Raw genomic sequence first — 24919 nt, 5'->3', positions numbered from 1 at the left:
AGAGCCACTCTGAGTGGAAGATTGAACAAGGCGGATCGCGGGAGATGTATCATACCACATCCCTAGGAGTGCTGAGCATTAGAGGAGAGCTCCATCCATAGCTGCAGTGTTTTGACCTTGCAGGATATTGACTTACAGCGTGGTACTGCATACAGTGGATTTACTGACGCACAGGGGAATTATTTACCTAAAGCATGTGAGGTAATCAATCTACAGTTATTGAGTAAACGTGTAATTCAAAGCAGGATTTGTGACATAGAAACATCATTACACATCATTATATGCCAAGTAGCTTTCCTGCAAATCCTTTCTTCTGATTTCTAGTCTGTGTTCAAATATGTATCGCTCAAATGTTGGTGAACATATAAAACACGTTTTTCTAATGCTCAGCAGCTTCACTGTTGTATGAGAAGCTTTGAAATGCCCATAATAAATGATTTGCTTTGAAGTCAAGGTTTGACATTTTAGGAAAACAGTAATTTGCTCTCTTGCCGAGAGTTAGATGACAAGATTGATAACACCTTCATGGCTGCAGGCTAAATATGTGGCTACGGCCAGCAGCTGGCTAACTTAGCATAGCAAGATGACTGGTAGCAGAAATGAACACGTAACATTTGTTTGATCTGTACAAAGAGCAAAGTAGAAAACCACAATGTGTGTTTTCATTGGCAGTCACCGCACCCAGCCAAGAAATAGTCTGGCACATAATTTCTCTAAATACTTATTAGCACTTTGATTAATTGTATGAAATAAAATAAACATGCTGTATGACATTTTAATTATTAATAGGTGAATCTGTATGTACTGTACCACAGTCCTGCTGCAGGTTACCCCTGAGGCATAAGCTGCTGCTGGTAGAAACATATTCAAAACAAATGAGAGACATGCTGCTCCATTGACGAACATAATCCATCACTGTAAATTAGATGACTGCCGACTGTTTCCTTATACTGTCCTTTAAAAAGCCACCGTTGTCGTGTTGTATCTGCATGTGAAGGGCTGCTCAACCTCTTTATTGCTGTCACTCTGAGGTAAGGGTTAATCTTGATTGACAGGCGTGAAAATAGTTATATTTAAAGTAATTAGTAATCAGCAGCGTGGTAAAGCCACGTTCAGAGAAATGATCAAAGTTGTCTAGTTTAAGATGATGGATGATGTGCAGCATTGTATGTTGTTTTTTGCAAACTGAAGGTAACTTTGCCATAGTTTAGCATTGGATTTCTCAAACTTGCATGTTTGCAACTTTGAATTGTGCATACTGGCAAAAATGCTATGGCTCACGATTTGCAAAATATGGGTGTGTGCACTTTTGCTGTGGAAGCCAGACCTGTCTGTATAACAAGTGTTGCAAAAAACAAAATAAAGAGAATAGGACCTTTACCTATCCATTTCTGATGGTTGTTATGCATATAGCAAATGCAGCTGTAAGTTGAAGCTCTCAAATAAAAAATGTTTTGACAATTAATGATAAAATAGAAACTTTAATGATAATTGACATTATTGTGTCACCTTAAGATGGTATGTGTGGCTGAGGGGTAGAGCGGTCGTCCTCCAACCAGAAGGTCGGCACTTCTGTCCCAGTCTTCCCCATCTGCATGCCGAAGTGTCCTTGCGCAAGATGCTGAAACCTGAATTGCCCCTCATAGAAAAAAAAAACTGCTGCTAATAGATGCACAAATGTGTGTGTGTGAATGGGTGAACTGTACTGTAAAGGGCTTGGAGTGGTCATCAAGACTAGAAAAGCGCTATAATATAAACCATTTACCATTTACATTTGTAGCCATTTCGCTGCTGACACAATCTCAGGGTAGATTTAATTGACCTCAAAATGAAGACACGCTGAATGCTGGGTTTTGCTTTTTATGCTTTCTGCTAAAGCTCAGTAGGATTTTTAAATGCAAAGATCTTTAAAGGATCCCGTTGAAAGTGCTCAGCTTGACAAAAGTAGTAATTGTGACACCTGCAAGCATTATCCGGTACTTGACATACACACTGCTCAGCCGTTGTAGAGCTGCAGTGACTGCATGTATCAATATGTCTGAGTCTGAGCTTACCATTCCAGCATAATGAGACCATCAGTATAAAAAAAACTGGTAAATTAATTGGCACATTAGTTGTTATTTCTTGTTGCTGTATATGGTTAAACGATTTATGCCAATCAGGATGTGGGAGCTGGTTGGATTTTTCAGGCCTTTCAATATTTCATACTCATTAACAACCTCTAGGTTCAGATGGATGAGCTTTTATTGTAGTCTGGCCTGTAGCCAGAGGCAAAATTGGGAGTGAAGTGTGGTTATGGCCCAGAGACAGTTCCACTGATCAAAACTCATGAATCATGGTTGAAACTGTATGAAATCCATGATGAGGGGTTTGTTAATGTTAAACTGAACTGATGGAACTAAAGGGTGATTCAGTGGGGAGGGCTGTAAGTGGATTAAGGGTAGAAAACGTTCGCAGGGTGGAAGTTTTCCAGACGTTATGTGATTGATCAGGATGAAAAAAGAGAGTGTGCATCTAGAGAGTGTTGCACTAAGCTCTGGCTGCTGGCGATGTCTGTGTGTCACTAGTAAGTGTGTGTCACTTGACAGCTGTGGTGCTTTTCAAGGTTATCAGTGTCTGGAAAGTTTTCTTCCACTGCAACCAAAGTAAACTCAAATGTCAAATATTTCCATATCAAACCGGAGTGGTTGAGGTGGCAGAAATGTCAGGGTTGTTAAGATACGCAGGTGGAATGATGGCACAAAAACTAACATCCTTATCTAAACACATCAAGCTGCTATACTGTTGAGAAACAGGCTCTGTTCCAAGGCTGGACATACAAATGTAGTGACAGATGAGTTTTACTTTACTTACTTCTGAAACAGAACCTCAAGTTGCTGTTTGACTTTGGCTCCACTAATTTCCATGAATGAATACATCCATCCCAATAGCCATCAATAAATGTCTGGTAAGCCCTTGCAGGACTAAGCACAACCAATTGGTTATTCAGATTGAATGAAATGAGTGGTTGGCATACGTGACTGTCATTAACCTACCTGCCTGCCTACAGGAAATTCGGCTTCCAGCTGTTGTCAGGCAGTACACGTTCATGTGTTTTGGGGGCGTAGCTTTGATGAGAGGGCTGTTGGGAATTGATTGGATTTTTCAGTTGCATAAAGTGAAGGATGCTCTTGTTAGCTTTTACAGGCTTACAAACCCTAGCTTAAAGTGGTTTTAACTGCTCTGCATAAAATTTGTGACGTAGTAACTACTTGTAGGGCTTTGGTTTGTTGGTGATGTGCTAACTGTTAGCTCCATAGTCCGTACAAAAAATTGATAACATTTCTCCACTTGCTAACACTATCCTTAAATGAAGCCAAAATATGGCAGATTCGAACGATTTGATTCCGATTCAGAGGGCTACGATTTGATGATAAAACGATTATCGATGCATCAAAGAATTTTATTTCTATACATGATGTTTTTTTTCAATCACTGTGTGACTCCTAGAGGTATGTAATGATCACTGGCCTCATGATTTGTGCTTTAAAAAAGTATTTGTAATGTTACTGTTATTCCAAGTGTGCTGATTACAGTCAGTGCTCTCCGCATTGATTTGACATTCATTCAGTTTAGACTTGTGTGCTGCATCTTTAGCCTTTACTGTATCAGGGTGGCTCCGCCTGGCGCCCCCTTGGCAGCATCGAAGCACATTACTCTGCTGGTCAACAAGAGATTCTGAGAAAAACTCCACATTGTGTGATAATCTGCCAGAAGTACTTCTCTCCTGTTTGTGTGTCTGTTTGTCTCAGTCGTAACAAAAACTGATAACCATGTATTTTAGTTATTCATCGATGATGTCGGTTAATGAATCCAAGTTGTTCCGGTCACTTGAACCCCGATGTCCTGGCTGCGCGCGTCTCCTTTTGATGAACTACGTGCGCACAGTGCACATGTGTTTAAATGCGTGCCTCATAAACTCGAAAGCGAATCAACAAACACAAAGTAATGTTCAGGTCCTAATAACTTCTGATTAGTGTCAGAGAGCGGGAGAGTGGAGGGAGAACACTCAGAAAGGAGAACCTGACACGGTAAAAGATGAACGGACCTTTAATTTGTGTCTGTCCTGATCCTGAAGCAACGATGGTTATAATCATGCAGTGGCTGGACATTGGTAAATATATATGTCTCTACATCAATGCAGAGTCGGCCACGTCTGCATCGCGATGCACCTAAGATTCGTCAAATTTCCCCACCTCTAGTATGCAGTATGTACTGCATCAGAGAAAGCCTGATATACTTTATCCTGCCAGATTTGACTGAACAAACTAGAGTAAGTCAGAATATTCTTTTTTTTGTTCGTGCCTCAACTGCCAGTTGCAGTTGCCCCTGCTTGCTTTCTTAGTTTATATCTTAATTATATTGTCACCCTGTTGTCTGCAAGATCGCTGGACAGTTTGCATGGACAAGTTAGCAGCCCTAGTGAGTTATCAGTGGGACTGATGTGTTGTGGTCCACAGAGACGTGGCTACAGGACGGTGCTACGGATCCCATCAACACCTTCTAAGTTTGGAACAATAGGAATAACAGGAGAGCAGAGAGAGAAGAAGCGGTGGGGTTGTTGAACCAAATATGGCACATTAGCGTAAAGGAGAGTTTCTGCAGCTCAGACGTTGAAGCTGTGGGGCTGCGTTCAAACTCCCTGGCAGTTCTCACATCATGTCATCTTGGTTGTTTACATTCCCGGCAACTGTGTGTGACGTCATCCACACTGTTTACGCCCCACTCCAGACTCACTGATTGCTTCATGAGGCTCTCCACAATCACTCGGTTTGTGGACCGCACAACCAGGACCTTTAACTGCTGCATGCTAACGTCAAAGTACTTTCTGAAAATTTGCATTTATACATTTTTCCTTTCACTTACAGTGGATTTATTATCAATTGCTGTCAGTTATATCATTATTACTTCCTCTTTCCTATACTGCATGTGGTGCAATTGTAACTTAACAATTACACTGCATTGTTTAATACTAATCTATTTCTGATTCAGAAGTAAAAAAAAAAAATACAAGTTTTTGGTAAAGAACAAAAAAAAATCAAGCCGGTAATGACTCTTGTAAATGTTGGTAGAGTAAATCAGCTGTAACAAACAAAATGTTTAGTCATTAAAATGTTTAATGACTCAAATCGAATTTTAACATCTGGTTAACTGCATGCAGGATTTTCTACAATGTGTGTCTGTGTGTGTGTATAGACGGGCAGAGTGGTGATGAATGAATAAATCAATTGTGAAGTGTCACATGAAGATGCCCAGCCCGCAGAGCTTACAGGACACTGTATGACATATACAGGCAAGAGAAACAAACAGAAGATGTTAGACATGTGCACATACGGTAACATATCAAATTTTTATTACCAAATTCATTATCAGCTTAATAATCGCAGTGGTATGTCCAGTATTAAGCGCAGTATTACAGTGTGCAAAGTGTTTAGTTTTTACTATCAACGTTTTTGTTCGCAGAATTACACAAAAATGATTGAACAGATTCCCATGACATTTGTGAAGGGGGGGGGGGGGTAGACATGACCTCAGGAAGAACCCATACCATTTGGAGCAGATTCATACAAAGTAATTTTTTTTTTTAACTGAACTGTTGTTAATCGTCGATCAGAGGTTCGCTGATATGATGGTCTGCCTCCTGGAGAACCTAGTGAACTGCATTAATGAACCTGCAAAATGTCACTTATTATATAATATATTAATATCCATTCATTCACTCCATCCTGACTCTGTTTTCTCACACTGACATGCAGACAGCTGACGTGTCTGACCCGCTGCAGCTTAAATGTATTTTAAGCTTCTCAGTGACCATACATGGATTGGTTTTTGCCACCACCACGAAAACAACACTGATTCATCACCACATGATGATTGAAACTTGACTTTAATGGTCACATCTTTCTTCATAGATGTGTGAATTCATTCATTTATTCAGCCCCTTCTCACTCTGCTCCCTCACCTCAGCTCTAACTCAACACTTTGACACACACACACACACACACACACACACACACACACACACACACACACACACACACACACACACACACACACACTGTCATCTGACACATCTGTAAACTCAGACTGAGTAAAAACAACATCATTTGGTCTTAACCAAAGAAAGGAAGGTCCTGTATATTTGCCTCAGGGTGGGGAAGTGAGATATAATCACAAGTGGTCATAGCTTTTCCATAATTGCATTCACTGGTACTAGTGTGCGCCAATGCGCATGCACGCCCACACGCACTTGCACAAATATATCATCAATTGGCGGTTGTTGTGCTAACAGTGGACTATTGGAAAATTTAAGCATATCGCCCCCTAGAGTTACACTTAGTGGAGGTATACACTCTCTGAGTGCATAAGTGCCCTTTTACTTACAGCTTGTCAGACACATTAAATCATCTTTTCACATTTATGCTGTAAATTAATGATTATATTCACAGAATAAACAACAAAGCTGTTTCTTCCTCCCCCGATAACAAAAGCCAAATTACAGATCCTGGAAGTAGAATTATTTCTTTATCATTTATTTACTTTGATGTGATTTTACAGTTGAAAACAAACTTGACCCGTGTGTTACAATGTGGCTAAGTGAGGAAAGGAACAACAACGGTAAATGACAGATGATGAAAGATGTTCTGACATTAAGCTCTTTTTGTAGGATTGATTAAGATCTTCTGTATGTGACATATCAGTGTGTGCACAGCGCATGCATGACTCATGTTTTTTATCCAGTGGTTAACAATAGGTTGTTTTGGAGCCATTAAGGATGTTTTCTTCCATTTTAAAGTAAACTATAAATAACCCCTTATCCTTTGTTCAAGCCTGTAAGGTATGGGTATTGTAGACTATGCAATATTTTGTAATTTTGGTATTTTTCTCAGCCATTAGTGTTTTGTGCATTCATTCTGAATGTTTTTCTAAACAGTGCAACTTTACGTAACCGGATCTAAATTGAATCTTTGAGTTTTAATTATTTAAAACTTTATCTTCCATGAAAGTGGAAAAATCCTAATTAGATTTGATAAGGCATTCAAAGGTATTTGGATTTGACAAAATGCTGTGAAGCCCAGTCCTGCTTCTTTAAGGCAGGCTTCAAGATGAAGTAATTGTGCAGAAAAAATAGGTAAAACCAGTCTGTATGTTTGAGCTGTGTGTTTCATATACTGTTGACCATACTTGGGATTGGGCCCTTTCTGAAATATTCAATTAGAATGACTCATAACAGCTGGAGAAGATGCATCCTGGTGCTCTGGTTCCTCATGTTTTTCTGATTCAGTTGTGCTAAACCAAGTAAGCTCTCTCTGATTCACTACTTTCAACACTGAAAAGTGTGCTTCAGCCCTCCCAGTGGTGCCACTACTGTGATCCCTCGGTACAAACACTACAAACAGCTCAGATGGTGGTGGAGACAGTTTGCAGCTGCTCTCACACAATTTAGAGGTGCTACTATTTCAAACATCGTGATGCTTCTCTCAAATCTTGTTTCCTTGTTGCTTCCTGTTGTAAAAAAGGACTGTTGGTGCTTGGGATGTTTGCTCTGGCAGAACAGAACTCCCATGTAATGTGGTCAGCTGCACACAGTAACCATGTTTACATGGACACCAATAATCTGACTATTGACCTTATTCTGACTAAGACATTACAGCGACTATGATGTTTACACGAGTTGCTTATAGAATGTCCCATTAATATTCCCATTTAAGAGCAGTCAGATTATGCCTCACATCAACATTACGTCCATTACGCCGTACGACATATCCACCAGAGTTTTAAAACCCCAATTAAAACAGTTAAATGCACAATGCTCCATTTACCCTTTTGAGTGTTTTCTTTCCAATTTTGCAAACGTTTTAACTCCTCATTATTTTTCAAACCTGTTTACACTTAAAACTTTGGGCATGCACCATCAAGCAGCTGGTAACGGCTTTTGTTTTCGTGATTTTTAGTGCTTTATCTCTTATATGGCCAATGTCCTTTTAGTCAACTTTGTTTTTTGATTTTTTTTTTCTGCTTCACTTCTTGTCAAGTACTTTGTTAAATTGTTAAGAAAAGTGCTATATAGATAGATATAGAGTATATTATTAGATAACAGTATAATATTATTATTTTATTATATCTGTATTATATGTTTGTATATTAATAATATATATTATATTATAATAATATATTTATATTAATATTTGCCTACATAATAAGTGTAATCTAGGAATACTCCACATAATTCATTAATTGGATTATTGCTAATTCTAAATATGACCTTATTTGGGTTAAAGTAATTAGAAAATGCTGTTTAATATGGCATAGTCTTATTCAGACTATACTATAGTTAATATTGGAATATTGATGTCCATGTAAATGTGTTTAATGTAAATCACAGTGTGTAGACCAGCAGACTGTGTTAATAATTATTCCAGAGTTGTTATCAACTATTGTCCCATTCTCAAATTCTTCATTGGTATACTAAAGAACGCTGTTGTTTTTCACTTAAGGGTACGAGATTGAAACTGAGTAAGAATCCAGAATGCATTGGCAGCAGAATAGTTTTCTCTTTCTCTTTATAACCAATCTTTTCTAGGATAGTTGAGCCTTCACTGACCCCAAGCAGCTGTGGTCAGAGCCCATGATGAGGACATGATGCTGCCCTGCAGTGTTAGTTGCCAGGTGAACCTGCAGTAAGTGCTTGTCATTTGAGGCTCCGATGTCTGTGTGGTGCAGTCAATGACTACATGGTTTCTGGGGGTGTGTGTCGAAAGCTCAAATTTGCTACACTTTGACCCAAGCTTTGTGTTGACCTTTGGCGGTGAAGCCAACTGCTGTGCTGAATGATGGATGGAAAACTTTTATGGTATAATAAAGAGGACAAACTTAAGATGTCCTTCATATCATATTTAATTTATCTGCGCCTGCTCTCTGGGTAATGGAAACACAGTCGACGCATCAACAAAAAGACACACATACTTCTCCTCAGGCACACAACCAATGTGACCTCCACTGGTGACTTGTTCATAAGCACTCCCCGAGCTAGTGTGACCGATCTGTCTAATCACCAACTGTCATGTCAAATTGCAATGCAATTCATGGTGGACTGAGTGTGTGCACCGTGTACACAAGGAGAAGCTTCATACATCAAATATAAGTCAGCCTCTACTTACTCCTGAGTTCAGAAATCTCCAGGGTTGAAGTTCTGTCTGTTCTTTAGCTCATTCACAAACCCGTGCTGAGATTTAAACGCATTATACTTAAGAGAGATGGAATTACAAACAAAACCTTTAAATGGTCTTAAATTAGGTAAATGCCTCTAATTTGATGTTGTGAACATCGGAATTGTTTCACGTGTTTTTTGATTTAATAAGGCTGAGATGCTCTTTGAAAATATTTTGTACTTGCAGTCTTTCATAATTTATGTTGCTCTCTTGGAGTGAATCGCAGATTTCAAGACCTTATGCAATTTATATGCAATTGCAGCTTTATCTCAGTTTTAACCCCCCACCCAGTTGGGAAGAAATTGTTTTACCCACTGCAAAACCAAAAAAAAGAGTCATGACAGGGTAAATTAATATCACAAGCAGTGACAAAGTGTGTTGTGAAACTCTTAAGTAGTATTCTCCACCAAACATACAACCTAAAATGATTGAAAGGGATTCTCATTTAATCAACAGATGTAAAAGTGAGTTTTCCATTTATCCACGTCTAGTGTAGACTCAAGTATATAATTTGGATCTGGCCTGAATGGGGTCCTGTATTGGATCGGTCAAGGTGAATGTGTGAAGGTGACTCTCTCTGAGAGATTCAACTGATGAAATAAAACAGCTGTTTTCTGAAGTCCTATTCTGGTTTTTAAAGCAAGACTGCCAGTGAGTATATTTAACAGTCAGAGGTCAGTTTATCAGTGTTTCATATGTAAATACTTTTCAAAGCTTACACACAGTGCAAAGTGGGGGCAAGACTGATGCAGTTTTCATTTTCTTATCCAATGTACCCATATGAAGTGCCCGAGGTGTGGTGAGGCACATTGTTGGTGCATTGACCAACAGATAGACCAACAAAAACCTGGTCTGAGATCAATGGGTTGATTTTTTTTTATTTTGCTTTTATTTTAAGGACACTTATAATTACGGTATATGTATAGGAAGATGTACAACACACTTACATTCAGCCTGTAACACACACAGGTGGCAGCTGTGGCTCAGTAGGTAGAAAGGGTCGACCATCAACAAGGTCAGTGGATTCAATTCCTGGCTCCTCCAGTTCGCATTGAGAAATGTCCTAAAATTGTCCCTGATGGCTGAGTCGACAGTGTTTAAATGATGTGTGATAGAAAAAGAGGATAACTGGGTGAATGCATCTGTGAAAGCATCTGCAGAGAAGTGTTCTCTCTTATTACTGGGAAAATCCACCATTATAATAGCAGCCAGCCAAGGTGCAACTGCATCTGTCTAATAATGTGGGTGGAAGATGGGACTGTCATTGGCTCATGTTATGCCCATAGACTGCATATAGAGATGGATGACGCATCGCCACTTCATCCCAGCATCCAAAAACTAAGCCAAACACCTAGACATGTATGCTGCAGTCTTGCGCATTTGGAGTCAGAGCCAGAGCTACACGCTTCTGACCAATCATTAGTCAGTCTCATCTGTCAGTCATGACGTTTAAGCCCCGACCAAACTTACTGGAAGAATGAGCTCTCGTTCTTATGGCTGTGTGATAAATGCTACCTAAAATGACAGAAACCATCTTTGAAAAGAAATTATTTGATGTGTATGTCCATATCCCATCCACTAACATGAAAGAGGCGGATTTAGGACATATACTGCAGCCACCCACTAGGGGGGCAATCAAGCTACTTTGGCTCCACTTTTGGGGAGCAGTCATGCCGTCCATCAATAGTTGGACCCAAATCACACCCATGATTAATTAACAGACAAGCCAGTTGAAACATGCGCCTGATGTTTTCATGGTCTCGAAAAACATTTCATCTTTCTTTTCAAAAGCTTATCATCTTTTAGAAAATATGATTGATCCACACATTAAAAACAAATACAGCTTCAAAGCATAATATAAAGTCTTAAGGGGACAACATACAAAACCACAAAAAAGGACAATTGAATCCTCACAAAGACAGGATATATTGCTGTGCCATTGTGCTGAATTGCATTAGGTTTTATTGCCTCACCTCCCACAGTGTGGCTGTAAGGGTTTCAAGGGAGAAGAGGACACAATTTGTCCACAGTCAGCACAATGAATGCGATATGCTGTCACGAGATTTTAACTCAATTCAGTTTTGAATATATTACAAATACATGTGCGTCTGCAGGGGCTGTGTGATGTGAATGTTGAAGGTGTTGTTTTTTCCTCTGGATGAAAGACTTTATGACAGACTGCCTAAAGAGAATATGCAACCAGCGTGTGGTGTCTAACGAGATTGTTTTGTGTACAGGTGTCCCACCAGGCTGCTTTTATCCCCTCTATTGTTTTCTGTCTATACAAATGAGATGAGGTTGCAGGATGACACCGTAGTTGCACAGTCACACATGAACGAGTTGGCAGAGGCACAAGGCCGATAAATGATAAGCCTGAGAGCTGCTACTTTATTTGGGGACATCAGTTCCCACTTCCCACACATTTTCTCACATGAAGGATTTCTTTCTTGAGGGCCCTATCGCTAATTGAAAATATGAAACTAATCCACCTTCACCAGAGGAATCCAAAACACCCACTACTGCATTCAAATCAACTTTATAATCAACCCATGGGTAATGAATTGTTGTAGGTATTTAAATAGGGATGTACCCATAAGGTTAGTCCAGTATAGTAGGCTATACATCGAGCCAAAAGGTTCACAGCATTACAAAAGAACCAGCATCAGTAGAGCTGTTGTCTGAATAATTGCCCAGCCCAGCTGAAAATGTAATTCTTCAAACTAGTTGATGAAATATAAATAACTAGTGCTGTACCAGTTCTAAACCTGCCTGTTTGGAATGGGCTGTTTACTTTGCCTGTGGTGATGCTGGTTGCAGTTTTCTTTCTGAAACCGTAAAAGGGACAGTAGTAAATGAGCTGCCCCAAGGAAAGACCTGCTGTGGGACTCAGTCCACAGAGCTCTGAGGCTCCACCACCACTGCTGCACAAAAAGCTGTTCACCTGTTTATTTAGGCTTCAGTGAAGCTCATCTCAGTACGCAGAACCCCAAACTGGAGACTCAGCTGTCATTGCCGTTGTCATGAACGTGCTGTTTTCATGATTAACAAGATCACTTGCGTTGATGACCCAAGCTGCTACTGAGCACTGGTCAGTTTATTAATAATGAACAGATCTAAATCACAGCAAGTTCAACACATGCCAAGTGTGAATCCAATAGGCTGAACTGTTATCGCCTTTAAATGTTCATAAAAGGCTTTCTCCCTCATCTGGCTGTTACACTACGAAATGTAAAACATCTGTCCCTTTTAAAATCTTTGATGACCCATTGTGTTTCTCTTGGTAATGAGAAGCTAGTCAGCATTGACTCTCACTGTTAATCTATCTACTATTACCAGCAATCTGTCTGTACGTGGGCTCGCATATCTTGACAACCATTAATCTTAATGGCTTCCCATTTGGCATGTGTATTGTTAAGGGCCCAAAGAATTAATTCAAGTTTGATTTTAAGAGTTTGTCGGAAAGAGTTCTTTTTTTTTAGATATGTAGTGGACAAATAAACGATGTAGTTTCTCATTCTCTTTGTAACCATCGCTTCGAAGTGTCAGTACCCAAATAAAATGTGTCCATGGTGCAGTCCTTGGGTTTGCATTTAACTATTTATTAAATTAGCCTATGTCATAAAAAATAAGTGCAGTAAGCACATTTGATTTAAGAAAATTGGGCCTCATTCACCAGCCTGTCTTTGGAAGAAATTTATTCTTACTACCTACATTTGCAGTTTCTAAGAAGATGCTGACATTCACCAATGTTTTTTTTATCAGAGATTTGCTCTTATGTAATAAGAGAATCAATGCGCACTCAAGAGCACTTGACTACTGATATGCTTATGTAAAATAATCAGTCATTGTTATTGGTATTCTTAAAAAAGACAGACAGGTTTTAGTGCATATATTTGTTTTAGAAAATTTGTATTTTAGTGTGTCACAGATTTCACACAGACATGTTGAAGAGGAGAACACTCATTCATTAACATACTCACTCATATTTAGGTATTTACTCACCGGAGTTTACATATTAAATGTGTCATATGTTCCATAGTTTTAAAGGTTTGGTGTGTAGAATTTAGTGACATCTAGTGGTAAAGTTGCATGTTGCAGCTGAATACCCTCAACTCACCCTTCTCTTCCGAACATGAGAGAAAACCCGTGGTTGCTTTCAGTTGTTATTTTATATCGACTGCTGACACTGCTAAATATTTCACCTTATTTTTAAAAGTTGAGTCCAATGTACCAACGTCTTTGATTGTTCTTTTAGAAATTCTTGACTTCTTTTCTTTTTAGTATTTGTGTTGTCTTTGTGTGCACACGGCTCTGCAGTCTTGTGCCCTTTTATGGGCATTGGCGGGGCATTGACTTTGCTAATCAGGAATAACTGGCGCATGCTTTTTAACTTACAAAGTTGCATTGCTTAATTTGTTAAATTTTAAGATTCAGTACTTCATATTTTATTTTTAAAACATGAACATGTAGCACCATTCTAAAACATTTGTAACTGAAATTATTAATAGCATATGACAGAGTCCTGTTAGTTTGACAACATTGTCTGTTTTAGTGTGTGTTTGCGCTGTGTTGTTGAGATGGATCTGCTGTAAACAGCTAAGTAAGTAAAGATAATTCATTCATTCAATAAGCCCATAAACATCTGTGTGACTATAGAATCAAAAATAAAAGTATCGACAGCCGGTACTTCGTGCCTCAGGTGTTGGGTGTAATGGCAGGTGAAACAGTTTCCCCCTGTGATCCCAGCCAGTTGTGGAGACTGATTTGTGTTACCATTAAATGTTTCCTCTTGTTTTGTTTCTCTTGATCGTATCCACCATATATTTCCACAAAACTGTGAGATGAAGCTTTAATGTATACCTTGTCTTCTTTGCGGGAACGGAGCCTCCATAGTCTCATAAGAGAGAATTGGTTGACCTTACTCACTCACACACTGATTGTCACCTTTTCACCCATCTGACCACTCAAGACTACGTTGTCTCTGAAAGGGTCAGTGTTCTGCGATTCTACTCAAACCAAGATATTGTCTGCAAAACAACAGCAGAACAGCAAACCAGTAACATTTGTATTTTTGTCCCTCCCTAAGGATCACTCTCTTAAATAGCTGACCTGAAAAGTATTTAACACAACTGTACTTTAATGATTTCAATTGCAAGTATTCCCCTTTTTAGAAACAGAATCAGCTTTATTGCCATGTATGAGTCCCCATACTAGGAATTTGACTCCGGTGTAGCTGCACTCAGTGTACTTACAAAAATAGACAGACAACTCACAACAGACTACTACAGGAAACATAATGTGCAAGTAGGGACAAGAAAACAGAAACTACGAATTGTGAGCAGAGGACAATAGTGCAGTGGTGCAAAGACCCTCAAACAAAAATGGATCGATAACATACAAGTTACTTGTATGTATTTGGTGAATCATATGGTGCAGAGTGCAAAGGATCATTATAAGCAGGATGCATATAAATACACAAGGTACATGAATCCTATCACGGTAGTGCATTTGAATAATGTACAGTATATACATTCCGCTTAGATTTATATTGTTGGAAATGTGTACGTGTAAACCTGAATTGAGGAACAGTATATTAAATAATAAATACATTGGGGTTTGTGGTGGATGACTAATGTACAGATATCCTGACGCTGTAGACTGGTTGTTCATCAGAGTGATGGCCTGTGGGGAGAAGATACTTTTTTCTTGTAATGAAATGTGTGTTTCTTACCCTTAAATTAAAATATAATTATATTAGAATAATCTTCATTGTGCATTTGTATGTATGAAAAGTAATTCCTCTTTGAGAAATGAGGGTGACGCATTTGTCCTTGGCACAATAATAGAGCAGTAGTAATAGCCAAGCCATGGATGAGTAAAAGGGTTACAATTGCCAGGTGAGACCATGTTGAAACATGCGGATAACCTTTAGAGGCCATTGCTTGTAGTGTTACATTCAGCAGGGTTCCAGTTATTGTGTCCACTCTTTTCATATGAAGCTGTTTTCTCAGTCAAGTATCTTTGGTTGAAATGGTAATTGCTTTTCCATCAAATATGAACTGTTGTCCTTTCATTTGTTTATGTCACATCATCCATCAATCTTATTGACTCTTGTGGCTGGGGTTTGATGAATCCCGGGAAAATAATGTAACTCACCCCTTCAGTATAGCATCATCAAGGGAATTGGGTGGGAGCCGTAATTGTTTGTCTATATGATATATTAGACATTACAGCTAGGATTGTGACTGAAAGGGTATTATTTATCTTACTGCTGTGTTTTTTCTTGTTTTCACACATATATAGACTGAAGCAGTTATTCTTAAAGATTAGAATAAAATGGCACATCAGGCTGCATTGAGTGTGGAAGTTAATATGTTTACTGTTCACCTTATTTTACATGCACATCCATTAGATTTAATAAGCAATGGTCATTCTGCCAAGTAGTAGTGACATATATCCAACTAGGGTCTTAGGGAGTACTCTGTTCTGGAACTCTTATGCCCGGGCCACCAGTGTGTCGTGGAAACATTTTTGTGTCCATGTTATCAGGTTAGAATGGACACACTGCCTGAGTGAGCCTCGCTGCTCTTCTAGATTGTCCGAGTCTCACCTGTTTTCTCTGTGCTGCACGGCTCATAGGGAGTAAAAATCTATCCCCACAGTTTCAATGTCTGTCTAATATGTCACAAATATTTGCAACACTTCTTGTACCCATTTTAAAGTAAAAGCATTCTTGCGTTTCAGTTGATTTAATCCATCCGTGTGTTTTAACAAGGTTTTTATTGTTATAGTAAGACTGGAAGATGCATGATTTCATACAGTCCTGGCATTTAGTACATAGGCCTACTTTTATCTAAGGAAATACTGTAGTCATACCAGAAACCTCACATAGCAGCTCAGTAGCAGATGTGAACTAGGGTTGGACGACGTATGCAGTGAAACATCTCGATGGACTTTACTCACAGACACACACGCAGAGACCCACACACTTACACAGTGACACACAGACACCGACTCAGCTGATGTCTCTGACCCGATACAGTTTAAATGTCAATATCAACACTGATCACCACATAATGATCGATACTTTTCATAATTGAATTCAATAGATTCAGCTCGCCCTGACTCCGCTCACTCTCTTCCTCAGTCTGTCATGCTGACGTGCAGGCACACACCGACACACACACTCACACACAGTGTCATCGGACATCTGTAAACTCAAACTGGGTAAAACCTAAAGAATTTGTAAACTTAGGCAATATATGGAGAGCAGGATGGAGATGGTGTGACAGAGTTTGTAAAAACTGTAAACAAATTGCTGTCCAAACATATGAAAAGACCCAAATTAACACTGTATGTGGATTACCTTATTACTATAACCAAATTATTTAAACAGCATTTGAATAGAATCTATAGAATCTGTCCCAAGCGTTTTGATCCATATAAACGGTTGATCACTTCATCTGTGATCACGATATCCGTGGGGGGGGGGGCTCAACATCGTGATAGAATCGTCCATCACCCCAACACTAATGTGAACAATACATGCCTGTGAGACATGGCAGAGCAGAGATGCAGCCATCGCACCCAGGCGTTAGTCTCAGGAACCTTTTACAAGCAATTAAATGGTTCCTGCACACCATTGTTTGCATGCATTTCCACAATTGTCTAAAGACCAGCGCATATTAGGCAAATTAGCCTGATGTATGAATAATCGATAAGCTACCAGCTACCAATGTTGGTAATGAAGAAGACTATTCACAAATGATGGTGATAAATTAAGCAACTCTACAACTTGTGCCATTGTGGATTGAAATAGAGACAAACATAAGCAACAAAGCGCAATAAAAACAGCCCAGGAAACAGATTTTATGAACTATTGAATAAATTGTCCTAAATAAAACCCGAGAGTAGCCAACCAATCAGGCATCTTCAGTGCTGCAAGCCCCATCCCCAATTGTTCCTGTATCATGAAGTAGTGCCCCTGAGTAGGGACTTAAGGGTAAAAACTTTTTCCTGAAACTTTATTTAGACCGTGGTCTTGGAACCATTCCTGTAAAGGTTCTTAGTTCCTGAGGAAAGTTCCAGTAGGAAAGTTCCTCTGTAGCCGCTCTCTGTGAGACTGTAACTACTCACAGCGCTAACAGCTAAATGTTATTGTCAAATGCTAATATGCTCATTGTGACAATGCTGACATGCTGATATTTGGCAGGTGCTGCCACACTCCTAGCATGACCGGATATACAAATTCTGATTCTGATTCCGGTCTAAATACAGTTGTGTTAAGGATTTAATAAAAACACCATAGGTTCACACACTGGTTGTAGATCTGTATTGTATTTATTGTCATAAATAAATAAAGTACAAGCTATGTTAGGCCGATGGCTCAGGATGGCCTCAGTCTAACCTGAGCAAGTCAACACCACATACTGTTCCTATGAAAAGTAGTAAAAAATGTATTTCTATGGGAAACAGCCAAATAGTTTAAACATTTTAGCTTGTGCTGCTCCATGTCAAATAGTAGAAATACTCTGAATCCAATTAAAATTCATTTCAAATGAATATGTTTGGAATAAAGGGATTCTTGAGCTCATTTTAAAGGGGTGTGGGGTATTTCAGACAAAAGATTGGGAACCACTGAGCCTTACTATCTGAAATGTGGCTCTCGGCATTGAAAGCACCTAATCAATCTGCCACTTAATCTCTAGACAAAAAAATCTTCAGGCTGTTTGTATTTCATTACAGCAGCTCGAGGGTTTGACTCTTTTCATTTGGTGTTTCCAGATCAGAGAAAATGCATTAAATGTGAGGGTGGGATTGTGCTGCAAAGGTTTATGTTTACAGGTATATGTGGAATCGTCACCCACACAGACATGGTCTTAACCTTAAGTGTGACATTGCCATATTTGTACTTTAAAGTTAAGTTGCCATATAATATCCCGGAAATTTTGTGGATCCTGTTTTTTGTAAGGTTACGATATGAAATTTAAAGCATGCAATCTTTTTTTCTCTCTCACACAAAGATACACAGTTTAACAATGTCAAGCAAAACCAATTAACCCAAAGTCGACCAGCAGACTGTCATACACAAATGACACAGAGAGAAAAGAGGATTAAAATGTTCATTGTGTACATAATTGCTCTGCTTGGCAAAATGTCAATGCTCTTCTCAATTCCAACAGACAAAATCTGGAATTGCTTTGCTGTACAATGAGGAGACCAACAATACCTATGATGTCTGCCTGAAACTGACCAAAGAGGTATTAACCATACAGAAGCTGGATGTGGTTTGCACAAGTGGAAGTGAATCCCAATTAAACGTAAGTGCGCCCGAGGGCTCGAGACTTTCCATTGTAATTAATGCTGTGTAACTAGAGAATACTGTTTTCAGTGTTCACAATATCCTCTTGCCAATAAGAAACTCCCACTTTCTAAAGCACAGAACTGTTGTACTGCGAAGACAAGCGACCGGCGGTCTGGGTTTAAGCATCAAAGTAAGCAGATACGTTTGATTATGGAGAAGCTGAAGTTGAAACGAAGAGACCCCCGCTCATCTTTCTCTTCCTGCTTTTCAGGGAGGTGCAGAGCACAACGTTCCCGTGGTCATTTCAAAGATTTTCAAAGATCAAGTTGGTAAGAAAGCGTTTATCTGTGATAATGTGTGTTTCTGTGATGTGGACTTGAAAAGGTTTCCAATGCAGTGTTGAGTGTGTTAAGCACATTGGAACTGTCATTCATTCATTCATTTTCATTAATCATTAATTTTTTAGAATCAGTTGAAGACACAATCAAAGAGAAATGTTTTTAAATAAATTCGTTTTTGGCTGTAAAGGAAGAGGTATCTGAGTGTTTGGCTCTCGTACCTTTGTGAGAGTATAAACAGTATATCATAGAGTGGCACTCAGTAGAGTGCATGCCTGCACCAAGGCCCAAACCACTTTTACATTCACGAGATCCACCTTTTATTTGGATCTGCAATAAATTGTACAAACTCATAAATATCCGTCACCAAAACATGTCCGTTATTTAAATCAAGATTCTCGAATTATTCTCTCAGCATTCAATGGTAAAAAACTCCCTATCTTACAATGTTAAAGAAAGTGAAAAAAATTACTTGAGCTGTACTCAAATTTCTTCCCTGACCCGTACATCATCCTTCCACCAAGTTTCATTGTAATCCATCCAGTAGTTTTGTAAGTTATCTTGCTTACAAAAAAAAAATACATGGAAACCAATGAACAAACAGACAGGGGTGAAAACCTAACCTAAATGGCTGAGGTAATATCTGTGTGTTCAGTGTTTGGCTGCAGTCAGAATGTGTTTAGCCTCGCTCAGCAAGACTAGAATCAGGATGACACAGTGTGGCTATTGACGATGCCACCGGGGTCTCCCACACACAGACAGAGACGAACAGGTTGCTTTCCAGCATCTTTTATTTATAACACAGAGCAAACATTAATTCAAAATTCAACCTAAACTTGCCAGCAATTTCTGCTGGCGTCTCAGCTTTGCAGCTCAGCTCAGCTTGGTGTCTCTCAGTGTCTCCGTGTCTTTCTTTAATGTGCGTCTCCGTGTCTCTCGTGTGTGTCTCCCTTCTGTACCAGAGGATCAATCAGCTAACAGCCCTCAACTCCGCAGATTAATCCTCTGGTACGGGGGGGGGGCCCCTTCGTGCCCACACACACTTACCCTAACACATCCAAAGTGTAACAATAAACCATGAAACCTAATACAGTCAAATTCAATTGTTTTAGCAATGCATGAATGTTGGTGTAAGAATGGTAATTAGTGTAATTGGTTACTTAACTAAGCCAGAAAAGAGTCCCCAGCTAGCAAGAGTCTTGGAGGCCAACAGTAACGTATTGCATGTAGCTTACTTGAGAACTCATCGGGTCACTCTATGTAGTGGCCCTTTTTCTGGAACTAGAACAGTAAGTGTAATTTAAGCAATTTGCTTGAAAAAAAAGAAAAAAGTTCCTAGACTCCAAGTGCTTTACAAGACCACTGCATTAATGGCAGCTTGTTCACTTCCACCTACAACCTTCAGGTTTTTGTGTAATGAAAATTTCCACAGAGTTAGTGAGCATGTCAGCGTCACTGTGACGACAAGTCTTATGGAAGTATTGCTATGAAATCTATTCAGTACGTACTTTACTTTACATTCCAGAATTACAGTTTACACATTACTGTTTATGTATATGTTATACAAACAAGAGACATTAGCTGTGGGCCACGTAGACTGCGAAGGCCTAGCGAAATTAGCCCCTTGTTTTTTTTTTAACATGTTAACCATCACGTAGCTTGCTAGCGCCATTAACTCTTTGAAAAACGGAAGTATTATTAATTAAAGGATAGTTTGGGCCGGGAAAGATTCGCCCGTTGGAGCCTTCGTTCCTCAGGGAGGAAATGAAATGAAAATTTGTTGGCCACATTTGAAGTAGTCCTTGAGTTGGGACAGTCTAGTCGTACCGCTGTGACGCAATTGGTCTTCAAGTGTAGCCTCTGAAAGATGCAGACCTTGATCTCTTTTGTATGTTAGTCGGCTTTGGAAATGCTAGGCTATGTAATGTCTTATTTAATTTGTATTTTATTGTCACGTCCCCCACACAGACAACAAAAGTCTTGATGCCAAGCTCACCTGAACATGTCCTGACTGCACCTGGGCTCTTTTTGTACACTTATTGGTAGTGAAAAAATATGAATATGCTCTTTTCATCTGGGTAACTACTGCATAATGAGACATCTTTCAAAGAAAAGGAAGATAAGGTTGTGTTATTTTTACATTTATTATTCGTTCTGTATTGTGTATTTCCACTAAGTCAGTTGGTCATGATCAGCGAGTCAGCCTCCAAAGGACTACGTATGTAAAGAGAAACACCATGTAGACGAAACAGTTGGCAATTAAATGTAAGAAGTGATGACCTCTCAGTATCCTGCAGAGATTCACTATCAAAGCCTCATGTGAATCATTTCCCCTGTAATTTGCCCACATCCCTCTGAATGTCCTCATATCCCAGTTGACGCTGGGAGCTGTTTTCTCCGAACTTTTCCAAATCTTTTCTCAACAGAGGCTTCATTGTCTCGTCCCGTGCTGCTCGCAAACGAGTTTATGTCCTTATTAATTTCAAATTTCATGCTTTCCTGTGTTCTTTCTCTGAGTTGCAGGATGTTGACTGCGATTAGTCAGACAGAGACACTGATTGCTATTCTCGCCACATTACCATGTATGAAATGAGCAATTATTTTCTAATGTTTTCATTAACCTCTGACACTTGACAATTGACGCCTGCAGCCGATCAGTCGGGGAAGCTATTCGTCGGGGATGCTGTGTTGCAGGTTGGTACATTAGTTCATGACTTATTTGCTGCAGGGTTGATTTGGGTCACAGCCAAGAGTGTTGACTTGTTGCATCTTAATTTCGACACTGTTTTATTTCATTGAAGGATATGAATTGCCTTTAATATATTATTTTATCTGCATGATTTGAATCTAATAAATCTGTAAATGTCACAATGACAAGTGTTCATATATACTGAATCGTGACACAAGATTTTAATTAAATGAAACAATCATCTCATTCGTCAAAAAAGCATCACCAATAAATAAGAAGCTTTTTTTCTTTATATTCATAAAAAAACTGATGTTACTAGTATTTGCCAGATATTAGTTGTATCTTTTAATTTGAGTCCGCCTGGCAGGTTTATTGGCTCTGCTGTTTATCTAGAATATCAAGCAGACTCATTGGACTGCCAAGCATTATTAATATTAAGATTCACACTGGAAATTCTTATGAATTACATTATGATATGATTTGCATTTGCTCTCACATTTGGCTCACCATTGTTTCATATTTCATATTTATTTGAAATGTTATTTGAGTTGTCAAGCTGCAGAATATTGCATCTATTTCCATACGTTAGGGAGGACAGGCAGCAAATCCAGGGGAGGGCTCATACATTCATTTGAATAAACTTTTGAACTTTTGAAGTTGTAAATTGAGTAAGAAGTATTTTTGGACTCAAACTCAAAGCCCTGGTTCTCTGTGATAACAACATAAAAAAATAATTAACAATAGCTTTATTTTATTGAAGGCCAAATAAACAACTTTAAATATTTTAAAAGGGAATATAAGGATGAATTATGAGACACGGGCCCCAGGAAAGATGTAATAGGACCTTAACGGCTTCTGCACAGGAGTAAAACACTCAGAGTCTAGATACACATACTCCGTGATCATCGTGAATCTCCATGTGGCTGTTTTTGCATCTCTGTGTTTTTTTTCTTCTGTTATACCCCGTTCAAGACCTGGTATTAACGTCTGTCATGACCGATCCGATCACAAGTGGTCTGCGCTCAGTACAGGGCTGAGGTGTTTCCTGAGATCCGATCATCACAAACCACACTCAGAACTGGTCTGGGACATGTGTCCACATTCTTTTTGCTGTGGTAATGCAAATGTGTCCTGGGCCACATATGAAGGACCACCTACCCAGCGGTGATTTCCTCTGACCCGCTACAGTTTCAAAATTAATTCACTGTACTCTGTGTCCATGCATTGATACATTTGTGGCCTCCGCCACAATATCATCGCTATCATCAATGCATAGTGAATAATACTTTTCTTAAATTGGTCTAATCACAGCAGAACGTTGAGATTCATTCAGACACTCCTGATTCCTCTCTCTCTCTCTCTCTCTCTCTCTCCCGCTCTCTCGCTCGCTCGATTGTGACGACACACAAACACAGTGACATCAGACACATCTGTTAACTCATAATTTGCTATCCACAGATTAATTTGCATATAGAGCGGGCAAAGGGAGTAGTCGGGTTTCACTTCCCTGTTCAGGACACATTTTAAAGTTTACTTAACGCTGACCACTTCTCCAATACCAGGTCTGAACTAAGCCTTAGAGGTCATTGAATGTGTCTTCATGGTTTTGCACCTGTTTTGCAAACATTTAGTATTGCTGTTGTGTCTCTTTGTGGCCATGGCCTCTTTTCTAACCTTTTGCATCTCTTGGTCGTTTTGTGACTGCTGTTGTTTTGCATCTCTTTATGGCAGTGCTGCATTTCCTTGTGTCTGCTTTTGCTTTGCTTTTGGGTGTTTTGCATCTCGCTTAGGTCATGTGTATCTTTTAGTTGTTGTTTAATTGGCTTTTTATAAAGGTTAACAAGGGTCACCCCAATCCATCCATGATACTATCAAGCCAATTTATGACCCTCTGACTCTGATAAGGGGCACCAGGGGTTCCCGGTCATACCCCAGAAGGGCCACTCTTGCAATAGAGCTGCAAAATTACACACTTTCTCCACTACAAAAGTACTTACCTGCTTTTCCTCTCTCTCTGGTTTCTTTAGGTCAATGGCATAAATGTAGAACACTGTACCCATGAGGAAGTTGTGAGTATATTTGTAATAATAGGCAATACCCTGCTCCATCTGTCTATATTGTTGCTCCATCCTTCAGCTTGGTTCAAAACCTAATCCCTGCATTTATCGACTCTGAGGTGCACCTCAACAACATGAGTTGTCATCTTGGCAGGAGGCGGTTTTTCTCTTGCTTTACACTGTGACAAATTGAAAAGATTGAAAAGGAGTTGATCACTATCAAAAGCTGCACAAGAATCGAGAGTGATCATGTTCAGCTGAATTTTTGACACAGACTTATTTTTTGCAGCTCAGTTTTTCTCGAATTTAGCTTCCTTGATGTGAAATGTTTCCCTTTTGTTTTCTGTAGCCCCACCACACACACACACATGCACACACACTCCCTTCCCATGTCTGTCATCTCTGTCTCCTCGTGCAGACCCAAACAGCTGTTCACTATATTCCCCTTCAGAGTGTCAAATCACATAATGAGCAGTTTTTCTTCAGAACACAATCCAGAGCTTTTAATGGCAGGCTGTCACACTCTCAGCTCTGACAGACGCTCAGGCTAAAGTAACAACAGCTAACACACATTGTCGGAGACCATGTGCAGATGTGCTGTGATTAGGGAGTGTAGAAATGACCGAAAGTTTTTTCATTCAATTTCCCATTTTTCCCATGTCTTCAAGGATGCTTGGAAGACACATTTAATATTTCTTCCTTTAAACCCAGCTGTACTTGAACGCCTCTTTGAGACTAACGTGACATCCTTGAGGATTCTGCATCTCTCGGACATCAGATAATCAGAGCTTAATTACTTTGTGTTTTGTCGGCTGTCACTTTGCTGCCACCCTTGCATGAGAGTGACGCCTGCCTTCAGCTTCCAACTTCGATGATATAAGTGAAGCCCCCTTCAGCCGGGCTTCAACTCAAGATTATATATTCTTCACTCATCTCCTGTTACATTTTGTTGCGGCGACCAGCTTGACATCAGTGTGGCTTGTTTCATTTGTGAGATTACATTTTATCTCAGTGCATCACTCACAGTCTCTCTCTCCTGCTGTCAGGTTCACCTCCTGCGTACTGCAGGAGATGAGGTCACCATCACTGTTCGCTATCTGCGAGAAATGCCATCATTTCTAAAGCTGCCTCTCGGTAAGAGTTTGGTTGTTTTGATGCCATGTTTTTTTTTTTTACATTTACATTTTTATAAATAAAGCAATAAACTCTTTTTAAGAATATACCTGATGAATAACTTTTGCTAGGAGATTCAATTTTATGCTCCTAAGCTGTTAAGTAGA

At 39.4% G+C, this 24919-nt stretch overlaps 1 protein-coding gene across 1 annotated transcript in view; it reads left to right on the top strand.

The window, feature by feature from the left end:
- The window catches only part of sntg2 (syntrophin, gamma 2), an 80297-nt gene that overhangs the window by 9392 nt on the left and 45986 nt on the right, over positions 1–24919 (top strand). Inside the window, exons 2-7 of the mRNA XM_034576768.1 lie at positions 18434–18571; positions 18689–18745; positions 18827–18884; positions 21544–21587; positions 23610–23651; positions 24686–24773. Of these exons, the coding sequence (XP_034432659.1) occupies positions 18434–18571; positions 18689–18745; positions 18827–18884; positions 21544–21587; positions 23610–23651; positions 24686–24773 (427 nt within the window). The remainder of the gene's footprint in view (positions 1–18433; positions 18572–18688; positions 18746–18826; positions 18885–21543; positions 21588–23609; positions 23652–24685; positions 24774–24919) is intronic.

Source organism: Hippoglossus hippoglossus, chromosome 22 (assembly GCF_009819705.1).
Source record: "Hippoglossus hippoglossus isolate fHipHip1 chromosome 22, fHipHip1.pri, whole genome shotgun sequence".
NCBI lineage: Eukaryota > Metazoa > Chordata > Actinopteri > Pleuronectiformes > Pleuronectidae > Hippoglossus > Hippoglossus hippoglossus.
This window is presented reverse-complemented; position numbering and strand designations above follow the sequence as displayed.